The sequence below is a fragment of the Stigmatopora argus genome, chromosome 19 (assembly GCF_051989625.1).
Source record: "Stigmatopora argus isolate UIUO_Sarg chromosome 19, RoL_Sarg_1.0, whole genome shotgun sequence".
Lineage (NCBI taxonomy): Eukaryota > Metazoa > Chordata > Actinopteri > Syngnathiformes > Syngnathidae > Stigmatopora > Stigmatopora argus.
In genome coordinates this window covers 7,959,319-7,974,010 of record NC_135405.1, presented here as the reverse complement: position 1 = coordinate 7,974,010, position 14,692 = coordinate 7,959,319, and the positions used below count along the sequence as shown (strand labels likewise).

Sequence of the window (14,692 nt, the reverse complement as noted above, 5' to 3'; positions counted from 1 at the left end):
TGTGGGTCATTATTGTGGGCGGTATTCAGTATTAAATATTTATCACTTTGGTGAGATTTTATAATGAAAAATTGTGGTTTTGGTACCAAAAAATTGTTAATTTGTTATGCCGTCCACAATAATGTTGGCCAAATTCCGTCTATTTCGGGCTGAGCTGGTCAACAAAACAAACGTACACGGATGCGGTGGTGGGCGTGGCCAAGGCAGCAGGTTGGAAAACAGGATAAGCTCTGATCTATATTCTGTTTGTGGGCGAGGCGCTGTGTAAGAGTTCGCGTTGCACCGCTTTCTGTCCTTTTGCACACTTTTTCTGCGTGACATTACGCGATTTTGGATCATCGGCGCACTTAAACCGCGCGTCGTTCCGATGTGCGGAAATCGCAGCGTTTCCACACGCAGTCCGTCATTGCGCGAGACTAAAAGTCGCCCAAGCGGGAGGAGAAAAGTTGCGGACGTGTTTTCCAGGAAAAGCGCGATTGCTCGGATACAATGTGGAACATTGTAACTGCGACGTGAGCGAGCGGTTGCAAGCACAGTCTCGGTTTCCATGATTACATCAAGTGCAGACTCGCCTGCTCGCCATATTTGTGCGCTTGGAAAGTCGGGGTGAAAGTTAAGACTGAGTTATGACATTTGTGGCGCACGATCCCTTCATGGATCTGCACGGCTTTGATCGCAACCAAAGGGACTCTTCGGGCCCGGCAATGGAAAAGCAACTGTCATTCTTAAGGTATTACATTTTTACATTGTGGCGTGTGTGTTGCATAATCGCTCCAGTGCTTCCAGTGCTTCCTTATTGCTGCTTTTCAAAAGCCACCAGCGGCTATAAACTCGATTGCACGATCACATTCATTTCCTGTATTTCTAGTTAGGCCAAATAGCAGCACAGCTGTCCAAGGGCCTTTTTGATGTTGCTGATTCGAATAAAATCAAACAAAACGAAACTATCTTTAAAATAGACATAAGCGTGGCATCATGTTTTGACTGTTGTGTTTCAAGTCTCCTGTTTCCGTCCAGTTTCAAATCAAATCTATTTTTCAAGGTGCTGCGCCACAAAGAGGATGTGAAGAACAGGCATCAAACTTCAACTGGGATTCTACATTTCCTCACGGATTGCTATTTCCTTCCACATGCCAGCTGTGCACAAAAGGAACCCGCAGGAAGTAAGAGCACACTACGAGACCAGGACGTCTAGATCTTTTTGATATGAGCCTTCCTCCTCAAATGAGTTCGGACAAAAACAGCAACCATCGGGCAGTGGCGGCCATGAAAGAGCCTTTGCAGAATTCAGGGGAGGTTTATTATGGACTGGCCCCTCCGTCGTTGGAATCCAGTCAGAGTGACACTGCTGGTAGCTCTGGCGTTTATAACCCAGAGAAAGGACCTCAGAATCTCCCACCTTACCAACAGGTGGCCCCGGTTAAGTGGGTGCACCAGGAGCCCTTACAAGCACCCAGTTGGCCTCAGGAAGCCCCTGTGCCGGGCTGGGGTCAGAACTTTGGGCCCTACGTGGGCGGTGTGAACGCCCGGGGTCAGATGGCGTTCCACAAGGAAGTCCACGAGCCTCTTCAGATGGGCGCTGAAAATCAGCAACTTTACAGAGATGCCCCCCGTGCTCCAACTCAGAGTAGGGGGCTGGAGTGGGAGCAGCATGCCATGCACCAGGCCCAACTCCAAACATTTCCGCACAAAGGCATGGAGCTGCAGGGCGCGGCCCACGTCCCCCCTCACAATGTTCAGGGCTCCATGCTGCAGCCCTTCCAAAACACATTCAATAAGCAGCAGTTCCCACAGGGATACTACTCGGTGTTCCCGAGCAACAAGGGAATGCAGGGCTTGCCCTACGGCGAGCAGCCCAAAAGCCAACAGCAACAGCTGCTTCACCACATGCAGCAGCAACAGCAGCAACAGTTACAACAGCAGCAGTTGCAGAAACAACACCAACTTCAACTCCAGCAGCAGCAAATGCAACAACAACAAATCCAGCATTTGCAGCAACAGTACCACCACCACCAACAACTACACGAGCGACAGCAACAAATGCATAAAATGCACCAGCAAGCACAAAATGTCCCCCACCAAGCCACACAAGCTCCTAATTTTGTGAACTACCAGTCTTCTGAGCCTTGTCCCCCCGACATCACAACCCAAAGAGAAGCAGCGCCGGGAACCGAGGCCTCGAAGGATATCCAGCATGAGCCATACCCCTCGGAACCAGTTGACGTCACGCCGGCCGCCCCGAGACGCTCGCGTCGCCTTTCCAGAGACGGTCAGTCCCCGTTAGTGCCCCCCTCTGCCAATTTGTGGGCTCAAGCTCCAAAAGAAACCTCGCAGAATGGAGTGTCAGGGGAGGATAACCAGGCCGGGACGGGGGGAGTCATCCAGAGCACCCGGAGGAAAAGGAGGGCGTCCAAGGAGATCAACTTGGAGACTCTGGCCCAGAAAGCGTCGGAAATGCCCTCCATGCCGGAATCCCTGTCTGCTGGCAAAACTGAGGTTCCAAAACCTTTATTATGTCTGTTTTTTATTCAAAGTTTATCTACCACCTTATTTTCCCATTCCAAAAACATACACATGAGCAGATAATATCAAAATTAATGCTCAGGGGCCATATCCGCCCACTACATCATTTTGTGTGGCACGTGGAAGTAAATCATGTGCATCGACTTAAAGTTTCTCACTATATAATAAGCATTTTTTGAGACATATCCCTCTTTTGAAGTCGAATAGATGTAAAAACATTTTTTACTGGCTTCTATTTTCACAAGCAAGTATAGGATGACCAAAAATTGCATCAGGTCTCGAGTCTACCTTTTTAAATAGGGGCAATTTTTCTTTATTATATAATACAGTGCAAATCAATTTTTCATCAACTTGCATCTAAAAAAAAGTCACTATTTACCTGTTGAGACCATTAATATTTTGGTCCTCTAAATTTTCTACTTGTGATTAATATTTCAGGTTGGGGACTTCAGTGTTCACAGTAAAAAAATTGCCTGGAGTCCTGGGTATCATTGAATTTTTAGGGCGTATATGTAATAATACAAGTAATGTAGATTTACTGCGTATGGGTTGACTGAGGAAATGGCCCATGACGACGAGAACAGGGTTTTGAATTGACATTTTACAAATTCATGTTTTCCCTCTGTAATGCAATCTGCTATTTTAAAGAGGAAGAACTCCCTGTTTCGCTGTTCAACTTCCTCCAACTCTTTCAACACTTTCTTAGCTTTGTTTACGTTAACTTTTGCATCTCCTGTGTCTACACGCTTTTATGCTATCTCCAAGTACTCGTGTTGGGAAAAAAATCCCATCATTTAGTTCGTAAAGTTGCTGGTTAAACGTCCCACAATTTTGGTACACATGCAGTTCACCAACATCTAATATAACAACTATACTAAAAACCTTTGCAAAGATACAACATTAAAAACTGGAGTTTGAAGGTGTTGATAAAGTTGATAAAATATTATTTATATGAATTAAGATTACATTTAGATATCTCATCATAATTTGAATCACATATTGAATTGAATGCTTTTATTGTCATTCTACAACTATAATGAGATTTAAAGCTTCACCATTAAGTGCACAAATAACAACAAACAAGCAGACAAAATAATCAATAACTAATAACAATAATAATAATTAAGTAATCAATAATTAGGGAAGTGCACAAATAAAAACAACAAACAAATGAACAGAGAAATAATCAGTAAATAAGTAATAAATAAGTAAACAATGATTAAGGCGTAGTCAACATAGATAAGTACGTGATCGCAAGGGAATTTTCAGTCAGCATGCAATTATACACAGTGTGTATAATTATACAAAGTTACTCTTTTTTATTGCATGTCGTCAAGTTAAGTCACTTTTTGTGCGCGGATTTAAAAATGCAAAAATTACAACAGTACAAGTTATTTCATATTAAATCCAACTTACTGGTTCTGACTAAATCATTTTGCCTCAATTAAATCAAAATAAGCTCAGGATCATTCAGCAGTTGAACACATTTTACAATTCCCCATATTCAATCCATTTATTACTCATTATGCTCATGCATGTTTACAATAGTATAGCCCACTGCATCCTATAATAACTGATGAATACCAAAATTACTCTTCAAAGTTAGGTGTTATGTTCTCATCAGATTGTGCAAGTAGCCAATTTAATGTCTAATTGCATTGCGTTGTAAATGTAGTTTTACAACAAGCAAGTTGACCACCCGCTTGCATTTTAACTCCCTCGCAGCCTCCACTAGAATAGGTTACTGTGCTCAGATCGACTGAGTGCAGGTATACGATTTATGAGAGTGCAAGTCATTGTGCTTCTTACACATCAGTGTGTAGTGCCAGCTGCATGTCTGCACACCTCCACATTCCTCAGGCTCTTGCTCAGTGATTGAGGACTTCACGGGAAGGGCTGAGCCGAGCCGAGGCGAGGCCAGCCACCAAAGCTGAACGGTTCCACGCCCTCCTTTCCTCAAGCGTGCCAAAGTGCTTTCTCATTGTCGGTCCAGCCCACAGTTGCTGTACTGATCTCACTTAAACATAAGCGGAACATGTGCGAGTGAAGGGTAGCGCAGTGTTCGGAGTTTTGCAACTGGTTCCTATTAGTAACAGACTGTCAGCTAGTAGTTTTACAGTTTTGTTTTATCAACACCAGTTAAAATACAAATGAGTAATCACTCATAATTACAGTCAAACGTGTTATTGCTCTGTGCACAATTTGCATATTTAATAGATAAATGTGAGCTTGTTAAGCGCTGCAATCTTAAAGTAAAAAAAAAAGTATTTTTCATTTACCATGGAAGCAATTAATATATATAATGCATAAAGTATTGTTTGAAACAGTAAAATTATTGGAAGAGGAAGTTTGAGTATGACTTTGTTTTAGCATACTACATTTTCTGTATGTTAAAATATATGCCTTTGTAATCTTTTGAGTCGTAAGATCTCATTAAATAAAAAATGTGTGACTGTTACCTTAAAATACACTTTTCTCTTTCTTTGCCCCTCAACAGGGAGATGGTCCTCGGGGTAAACAATCCAACATGGTCCCTTTAATCATCCCTGTGTCGGTGCCAGTGCACAAGATTCACGGTCACGGTGCGTCGGCACACGGACGAGTGGGCCAGGCTGAGCGTTTTTCGGCGACGTCTGACTGCAAACCGTCCGTCATCGTGGCTCGACGCAGATCCCTCAGAAACTCGGTGACAGACAGCTTTGAGCAGGTTGCCTCTAAATGGGTTTAAGATTGGCATTGCTTAACACCATTCCATGTCCTATTTATCATACTTCTCTGCATTATTGATATTTTTCATTTATACTTCCACACAAATCACAGTCATTGCATTGCAACAAGTAAAATAATAATGTTAGAAGAATAAATGATTGAAATATTCCACCATTCGTGTGAATAAAGTACCCGTGCTATCAGTGTTCCAAAAAATCCTAAAGTTCTTGTGGCTCATTTTAGGATGGAGAGAATGATCCCAGCGGATTGGACGAAGAGGGAAAAAACAAACTAAAGCGCAGACCACGACCGGAACCTCTCATCATTCCTCCTCCCAGACCTTCCACGTTAATCCCCGCCTCCGTTTACTCCAGCATCACCGCCTACCAGAGCAACCTGCGCTCCCCTGTCCGGCTGCCGGATAACCCACTCACCTTTCCTCCTTACACCCCCCCGCCCATCCTCTCTCCCGTGCGAGAAGGCTCGGGACTTTACTTCTCCACTTTCCTCACCAACTTTGCCGTGAACACCCAAATTCACCCGCAGCTGCCCACGCCAAAGACGGCCTCCCGAAGCCTCTTGCGCTCCAGTGAGTCCTCGTTCCAATCCCACTCTATTCATACCCAGTTTTAAATCCATATGCTAGTTGACTATTTGTCCTAACTTGAATGTCATGTGTAGTTCAGCGACCAAAATGCACAAGTAGAACAACTGTCTTATTATAATTACCATATATTTCGGACTATAAGCCGATCCGCAAAACAAAATAGCAGAAAATAATGTATATGTATACGCATACGCATACGCATATGTATGGGGAAATTTTGGACAGGTTTAATAGTTGTACAGTTTGCTAACGTGACATCTTAATTTCAGAGAAACTTTATTTTTTTTCCAAATGGTCTCTGTACAAAATGCACAACACAATAATAAAGGTAATATTTACTCCACCGTCAAGTCGTTTAGGTTGAAATAACATTTAAAAATTGAAATTTATATTAGTCACATGTGAGTATAAGTCACTGGAGTAGCCAAAAAAGTGTTGCTTAAACTATTCAATAGAATTACTGGTAGGATCTGAAACATTTCAGAAAGTAGATAAAAATGTTGATCATTGTTTTTCAAAGTTAAATATTCAACATATTTTACAAAGATATTTAGTCTTGCTACATTAAACAATGTATCCAACAAATAATCATACAATTATTTGACATTTTGCACACCAAAAACTAATGTCACTCATTTATATTTACCATCTGTTGTTACTAGGCAACATTTATTTTGGTTCTACTAACTGGGTGAAGTAGTAGGTTTATAGACTACTAGCAGTAAATAGATACAATTGTGTAAAAATATATTAACAATGATGTGCCCTTGTCACTCTAGCACTATGTAACAAATGGTCCTATGGTGATGACCCTGGATCTTGTTAGATATTAAAGATATCAAATAAAAGCTTTCTTTTGTGTGGGAGCCTTTTCCCAGCCAGGCATCATCCATTCACAGCCTTTGTTTATTTGTTTTGTTTTCCAGCAAGTTCAGACATCACACCCCCGGTTCTGCCCTTGATTACCGACGCCACGCCTGTCAGCCTCGAGCCGTGAGCCTAATTTTCACAAGTAAAACCTTGAGGTGACCGACACGTCGCAATCTCACCCACTGCTTCCGTTCGTATACAGGCGCATCAACATCGGGAAGCAGTTCCAAGCGGAAATTCCTGAGCTACGACAGCCACATTCGGCACAGTTCGACCCACACAAGGCCGACTTGGTTTGGGTTCCGTTACACGACAGCCATGAAACGGCTCCTGGTTCGTAGCTTTCACAACAACAAGAAAAATAATTTGTACTGATCTCAATTTACATTATCTTTTTCTTCCTTATGTTCTCCTCTCTAGTGGAAAACCTGATGAACATGGCTTGTTGTAGTGTCCTCATGGGAGGAGGAACCAACCAGGAGCTGGCTCTGCATTGTTTACATGAAAGTGGAGGGGATTTTATTGTAAGTACATTGTCGTGACTTATCATCTAATGAACGTTGATTAAAAATGATTGAGGCAAAAGGCATTAAATGATCCACTTGTGGTGGTGGAAAATGTTGATTTTTGCACATGAATGATGTTTTATTGCAAATGGATGAATGAATGTTCAGTTTAGAAACCCAAAATTATAAACACACAGACCATTTTCTAAGACATGTTTTTTTCCAGGTGGTTAATTTTGTATTTTGTTAGCTCTAAGACATAAATTGAACTACATATATAATAAAAATCTCGGCTGTAATCAACTGTCTTAAAATAACGTGAGCTTTCTGCCAAATAATGCACAAATACAATACATTTCTCCAGAAAGAGACCCAACCAATCAATTGTTCCATTCCCTTCATTCAATATTGACATCCCTATATAATTAGCGGACAAATTCATGCTTCTTATTTTGCAATTTGTGTTCGATTTTCCACATTCATCATTATTTGTTTGCAGGCGACTATCAGACGTTTACTCCATCAGGACCCAATCTTTCCTGAAGGCCATCATCTGGCAGATTATCACTATGCAGGTGAATATATATTTATGTAGTAAGCATAGGAAACATTGCATAAAGATATATCCAAGACTATATAAATTACAATAGGTCTTTGACAATATTTCCCTTTGTACGTCCCTACTTTATGTGAAAAGGATGTTTTTACACATGATTTATTTGCCAATCTTAAACAGGATTAGCAAATCATCTGAAACTAAGCCACTACTAAATCATATAAGAGCAATAAAATAAAGAATGTTTGCGAACATTTTTTAAGTTGATGGATTGGTGAAGTGCTGTAAATTTAAGTGATTAAGAAGTAGAAAATGAATGTATGATTCTGAAAATAACCAATGTTCAGTTAGCAAATTTCAGCCACACCCCTCAACTGCCCACATGAGGGTGGAATCAGTCTCATTTTCTGTTTTCCACCTCAACAAGGGTGTCGTCATTCCTTCGCTCACTCCCTCATAAAACTTGATTTCCTCCCACCCAGGCTCTGACAGGTGGAGCACAGAAGAGAAACAGTACTTCAATAAAGGGATGTCTGCTTATAGCAAGGACTTCATTTTAGTGCAGAAACTGGTATGTTGTACTTCTGCTCGCACAAGATGACAAGATATCTTTTCTTTTTTTGCTGATATTGAGTGGATAGTTACACAGTGTCATTTTCCATTCCAGGTGCAGAACAAAACAGTGGCTCAGTGTGTTGAGTTCTATTACACATATAAAAAGCAAGTGAAGATCGCACGGAATGGGATTTTAACCTATGGCCCTTCAAACTCACCTGTGGATAATAAATACGAGACTGTAGTGGACGTCAAGGTAGAAACACTTTTTATGGGTTTTAAATGTTGTTGCGAAAATCTATATGTGTGTATGCTATCAAAAACTGAATGTCACACTCGCTTTTGGACTAAATTGATGTTTTTCTTATTAGGTCAAGGCAGTTTTGTAAAACTTTTCCTCACTTCAGCGGTTCTAGCTTTGAATTATACTAAAATTCACTGGAAACTGTCAGGCTTTCATTGGAGACGATGATTTACACTGTTGCCAAATCACAGGCAGAGGAAGATCAAATATATATTTTTTAATTGATTATTCAAAAATGTCTTCAGAATGGCTTAAAATTCTGATATGATATGAACAAGATACCAATTGCCATTGCTGCCATTCTAATTTTTTTGGTTAACAATATTAGGAAACTGTCTCAGGGGAAATCTGAATTAGACCAATACAAGGTCCAGAATTGAAGCATATGATTAAGCAAATTTGCCGAATGCAAATAAATTTTGGACTTGAGAATTACTTATCAATATTTCCAATAACCAAAAGATAAGGTTATGTTCACATTCACTTTCACATTTACAGTTGTTTTCAATAACCGGCATTAAGCAAGTTTTTATAGTGTTTTTGACCTACTACATATATACTCTGTGATGATTCCTTAGAGTTCTCAGCAATCTAAACCGACCCAAATAAACGTGGAGGTCAAGGAGCAGCTATCTTATGAGCAGGATAGCAGTCAACAAGCAATAGTGGCTCATTCACTTCAAGCCCATGATTACGTGAGTATTTAACTTGCCTTAAGTTAAAAAAAAAGACAGAGCACTCATGTATGCATTTTTTGATAATAAACCAAATTTTGTTCTTCAGGCGGGTTCTGTACTAGTAGCCAAAGAGCCAGAAAATATTCTCAAGGATACTGGCTACACACCGGCTCAACAGAAGCCTCGAGGCGATGCTGCAGCAAAAAAGGCCAAAGTGGCAGTAAAGCCCACGCTAGATCCGGATGCAGTATTCCCGTGCAAAAAATGTGGCAGGTAGGCTTTTAAACTTGCATGTACGTATAAAGCAATGATTATGATATGATTTGAAAAACTAGAACTGCATTCATTTGATTGTTATTGTGTGCGTCAGGGTGTTCCACAAAGTGAAAAGTCGTAGCGCCCACATGAAAAGCCACGCCGAGCAAGAGAAGAAGGCCGCGGCTCTGCGGCAGAGGGCGGCCGAGGAGCAGGCGGCAGCGGCGGCCGCCCAAGCCCGCAAGCAGGCCTTGTTAGCGGTGGCGGCAGCGGCATCGCACCAGGGTGGGAACGGAGCAGAGAACCAGGGAGAGCCCAGCAGCCTCGAAGACTCATCGGAAGCAGAGGAGGACGACAATGACGAGGACTGGCACTGAGACCAAAGTGACATTTGTGACTCAATGGATTTGAAGGGATGGACGCAAACCATCCAGACCTGGAAAAGGACTAAAGAAAGATTTTAAGTCTTCCTGTGGACTTCTTGCACTCCTCCCCTGGCTGAAAATGGACTGTTCTTATTCATCAGCCCGGCCGGCCCACACTCTGTATTTTCACACATTTGTAACATTTTAAATATTGCAAATCAATTTATTTTTTTGGAAATGCACTTATACAATACGCTTTTTGCCAATGTTGCCTTTTTACAAGACGGTTTATCCTTTATTTAATGAACGGTGCCTCAGAAATATAAAGCGTTTTCTCGATAAGGACATGCCCAATTTATTTGGAATTCATGATCAGGTAGTAGAACAAAAACAAGGTTGTTTGTGGTTCTTTTTTAATTGAAAATGTGTTTTCAGAAAATTATGTTGCGTGTGAAAATGTTGCCTTTTGATGTTGGTGATTCTATTTTAAGTTTGGTTGTGCACTTACAACTAAATAACCTTTAAAAGTAATATGTACAAAAAGTATATATGTATAAGGTTTGCAGTATTTATGCTTTTTCAACAATTTTGCTAATATAAAAAATAATCCTATGATGCATTTTAATTTGTGAGTTGAAAGAAAAACAATTAAAAATGTTGAGAGCAATCAGTTTGTGGTTTTCTATGTTATGTTATAAAAATAATTCTTTATTCTTCTCCGAGTTATATTCGTTTTGTTGGTACTGACATTTATTGTCCAAAAAATAATTTTAATTTGATAGCTACTGATAAATCTGTTCGGCTTCACTGCACAGTACCTATTATTTATATTTATTCATAAATCAGTGTGCAATTTAAGTTTTGGCCACCAGTAGTCCTCAAATAACATCATTCTTCACCTGTTAGTGTGTTCAAATTTTTGTCCACACGGGGTCTCTGTCTAACCATTCATCCAGATCCTGCACTCACCCCTAAAGACCCTCACTGTCCATCCCAAGCCTGAAAGTCAAATAGGACAAAGTAAAAATTTGTCACTAATGTCTACATATTTTTTATTCATTCATTCATTTTCTGAACCGCTTATCCTCAGAATAGTCACGGGGGTGCTGGAGCCTATCCCAGCTGACTTCGGGCCTCAGGCGGGGGACACCCTGAATTGGTGGCCAGCCAATCGGAGGGCACAAGGAGACGGACAACCATTCACACTCACACTCATACCTAGGGGCAATTTACAGTGTTCAACCGGCCTATCATTCAAGTTTTTTAGGATGTGGGAGGAATTACCCAGAGAAAACCCCCGCAAGAGATTGAACTGGTCTTGAACCCTTGACCCCAGAACTGTGAGCCCGACGCGCTAACCACTCATCCGCCGGCCCACCACGTACTTCTTAAGCCATCAAATTTGTGTCCTCAGCAGTATTATGAGCAGTATTTATGAAATCGACTGTGACCCATTTGGATGTGAACCTCTGCCAAGGCCAACCTGTTTTAAAAAGTGCTCTATCTATACGGAATTTATTCGTGAAATAGAACACTATTACATTGTTTAAAAGCACTAATATGCTAAATGGATTTTCTTCCCCTTACCTTAAGTTATAGGCTTCTTGATAAAAGTTCCATTAGAGCTCACAAACAGGTTAGAGATGAAGGAGAGAACAAGAATGTCACCTGAAGCAAAGGAGATTTATTGCTCCTCGCGTGTCAGGGTCGAGGTTAAAATAATAAACGTCAAAATTAGGAATATTTATGGTTTGACGCCGCTCAGCACTTGGCTATTTTCAGGGTGAGCCTGCAGGTTAGTGACATTCTTGCAGTAAGTAAGTGTACGTTCATAAACCAAACTTTATCATCCTTGCAAGGGTGCTACATTTTTTTATGATGCTTTGATTATTTTCTTTTTCCTGGTGGGAAAATAGTAGTCTGTTATATATATATATATATATATATATATATATATATATATATATATATATATATATATACATATATGTGAATAGTATTTGACCACACTAATCTCTCCATTTTCCATCTTTTTACTGGTTGGAACAATCAAGCCAAATTTGATTAACACAGATTTAATTTAAATCAGGTTATATCCCAAGCATGCTTTATTTTGTTAAAAAATTCTATGTTTTTGACATGTTATTAGTTAAATAACAACTATTAGTCATGTACAATGGGGAGTCTGTTGTATAGTATTGATGAGCTATAATTACAAGATGTTATTGGTGTAAATTGGACAAGTTTGTACTAATGGTTTCTCAGTAAATGTGAAGTAAGGCCATGCTTCTCTCCGTCTTTTCCAGCCTTGGTTCCATCCAAGTGTCCTTGATGAGGCGGGGGCAAATCACTCCGTGTAATGAATGTGGAAGACATACAAGTGACAAGGTGCTCAAACTAAATTCCAATGGCCTTGATGATGTCATCCTTCGTACCCACCCCTGAACTCTTGACCAGGGACACCTAAAGCTTGATTGCTTCTCTGTCCCTCATGTTGATGCCGTACATTTTCAAAGTACACCCTCATTTGCAGGCTAACTTAATGGAATTAAAAACTGCACTCTCTCCCCTACTTTCCGAGTTTTAGCCCCTGTCAGCAGCATTGGTCTTTTCCGCTTGTTCAAATAGCCCTTCTTCGATTGCATCCATCTCTCAGCAGACTGATGCTGGCGTGTTTTCGAAGATTTGCCTTTCTGTTCGATTTGAGGGAACACTTGCATATTTCTTTAAGGAGCTTTCCCCCCCCCCCCCACAAATTGGAAGCATCTGTGACATGGTAAAGTAATGAAGTACATAAAACAGCATGCATAACAGTTTGTTTCTGTATTTTTTTGTGCCTTGGAAAACTCATTTCAACTTAATGGCTAAATTGCCAAAAAAGCTTTTAACATTTTTACATGCTCTTCCTTAATGTTTTGTACTGTTTTGACACTTTCTTGCGATCTGCTTGGTCTTTGAAACTCACACCATGTTTTTATGGTTTAAAAACGAAAAAGCAAGACTTTTTATTGTATGTAGACCCTAGAAAAAACTATAGGGTCACATTTCTTCTGTTGTCATATTGGTTGACCTTAGAATAATTGATGACTCTAAAGTAGACTAATCACCGAAGAGTATATTTTCCATATTACGTCCATGTCAAAGGGGAGAGTAGAGATAATATTGTATACTATGAGGAGAAAAAGGGTAAAAAAAGGTATAAGGAAGGGAAGAAAAATGTTAGCTCGGCATTATATAAAATGTGAAGGTGAGGTTAACGAGGACCTCAATCTGAATAGGGAAACACATCAAAGCACACAGAATCAAGTGATGTAAGTATACCAATACATCATGAAGGTTCATTATGAAGGTTTGATGGCTCTGCAAAAAAGAAAAAAAAGTGGGAGGGACTTCACAGGCCACCTTGGTGAGATTTGCAAGCACGGGTTCGCTCCTGCCAAGTCCTTCCACTCGCTAAGTGCTTTCGATTGGCTCCCTCCCTCCTTATTCCCTGAGACGACACATGAACAAGCCGCCACGCTTTCACAAACAGATAATAGGCAGGATATTGGAGAATGAGTGTATGTGATGTTCCTGAGAAAAGATATATTAACTTTTGTTTGGCTGGAGTCATTATTTGGTCGCTGTCAATGTGATGGTGGCCCAGCAGGATGAGTGAAATGCTTTTGTTATTTCTATCTTCTGTTTAAGGGCAGTAATTTGCATGACAACCTGGGAAAAGTACAAACCTGTCATTTCATTTGATTGTATTTCTTAGCATCAATTTGTGTATTTTTGGATGCGCTCAGCCATGTTGCCATAAACTGTAGTTCTCTTTCAATGATATAATACATTCCTAAAACCACAACCCTGACATCTCACACCTTCGGCTCCAGCACCCCCGCAACCATTGTTCAACTGCCATAACTATTACAGTGTGGTACTACAAATTACTTTTGCACTTTTTTTGTATTCCAATTTATTGTTCTTGTGGCTGCCTTTCACAACCAACACAAATATTGCCAAATATTTACAAAAATATCAAATCTACTTGCTCCACTGACCTCACTTGATTTGCATTAAGTCTGTTTCTATTTGCAGAAGGATATTTGTTTCATAGTCCTGAGCCAACACTTTCCAGCTGGCTCTTTTATGATCTCGCTGCGGTGCATCATCAGATGGGATGGATCCTGAAAGTACCATCCATCAAAAAGTCATCAACATGCCCCCCCCCCACTCTTCTCCGATGGGAAAGGTGATGTAGTGCCTTAGATGCCACAACACATGGCAATTACTTTCTCTTTTTTTACTACAAGTCCCCATTTTTTATTTACTGTATCTATACTATATTGCATTTCCATAGATGCATCTATTCTTCCATTAACTCCCCTGTTAAACTTGTATTCATTTGTCTGAGTACCATCCAAACTCAGTCTTACTCTCAATTTTTGATGGCTACAAACCCACTAACTGCTTTCGCATCTGATTATTGACTGGGATAAATCTCACGAAAACACCAAATTCAAAAATTATGGTTCATCATTGGCTCCATAACTATTGGTGATGTCTTTGTTTTGACAGTTGCGCTTGGGAAAATGAAGACAGTCACATAAATCCAATTGGGTAATTGTGTGCTTCTGTCAATTGCATAATTTCCCGCTGACGTGTAAGAATCTAAATGAGAATTACTGTCTCCCAGGGGGAATACAAAAAGCTGTTACTTTAGTTTGCTGGCAACAATTGACTCCCTTTGTGTTAATAGACAATCGCCAAGTGCTTTAACTAT

At 40.4% G+C, this 14,692-nt stretch overlaps 1 protein-coding gene across 2 annotated transcripts; it reads left to right on the top strand.

Annotated features, from left to right (window-relative positions):
- Positions 1-202: 202 nt before the first annotated feature.
- mideasa (mitotic deacetylase associated SANT domain protein a) lies at positions 203-10,594 on the top strand. 2 transcript variants are annotated; one of them, XM_077587634.1, is made up of 13 exons: positions 203-730; positions 1,043-2,496; positions 5,021-5,209; positions 5,476-5,821; positions 6,766-6,832; positions 6,912-7,042; positions 7,130-7,233; positions 7,715-7,790; positions 8,254-8,342; positions 8,439-8,582; positions 9,209-9,325; positions 9,414-9,580; positions 9,678-10,594. In XM_077587634.1, exons 2-13 carry the CDS (start codon positions 1,207-1,209, stop codon positions 9,937-9,939), a joined length of 2,982 nt encoding a protein of 993 aa, XP_077443760.1. In that variant the 5' UTR covers positions 203-730; positions 1,043-1,206; the 3' UTR covers positions 9,940-10,594. The 2 variants fall into 2 exon arrangements, with proteins under 2 accessions (XP_077443760.1, XP_077443759.1); XM_077587633.1 differs by having other exon boundaries at positions 5,021-5,230.
- Positions 10,595-14,692: the final 4,098 nt, after the last annotated feature.

Excerpts from the sequence above, each read along its gene's own strand:
- mideasa (XM_077587633.1), top strand. The coding sequence starts at position 1,207 with ATGAGCCTTCCTCCTCAAATGAGTTCGGACAAAAACAGCAACCATCGG. Across the intron at positions 5,822-6,765 it reads CCGAAGCCTCTTGCGCTCCA|CAAGTTCAGACATCACACCC; the intron begins GTGAGTCCTCGT and ends TTTGTTTTCCAG. Across the intron at positions 9,581-9,677 it reads CCGTGCAAAAAATGTGGCAG|GGTGTTCCACAAAGTGAAAA; the intron begins GTAGGCTTTTAA and ends TGTGTGCGTCAG.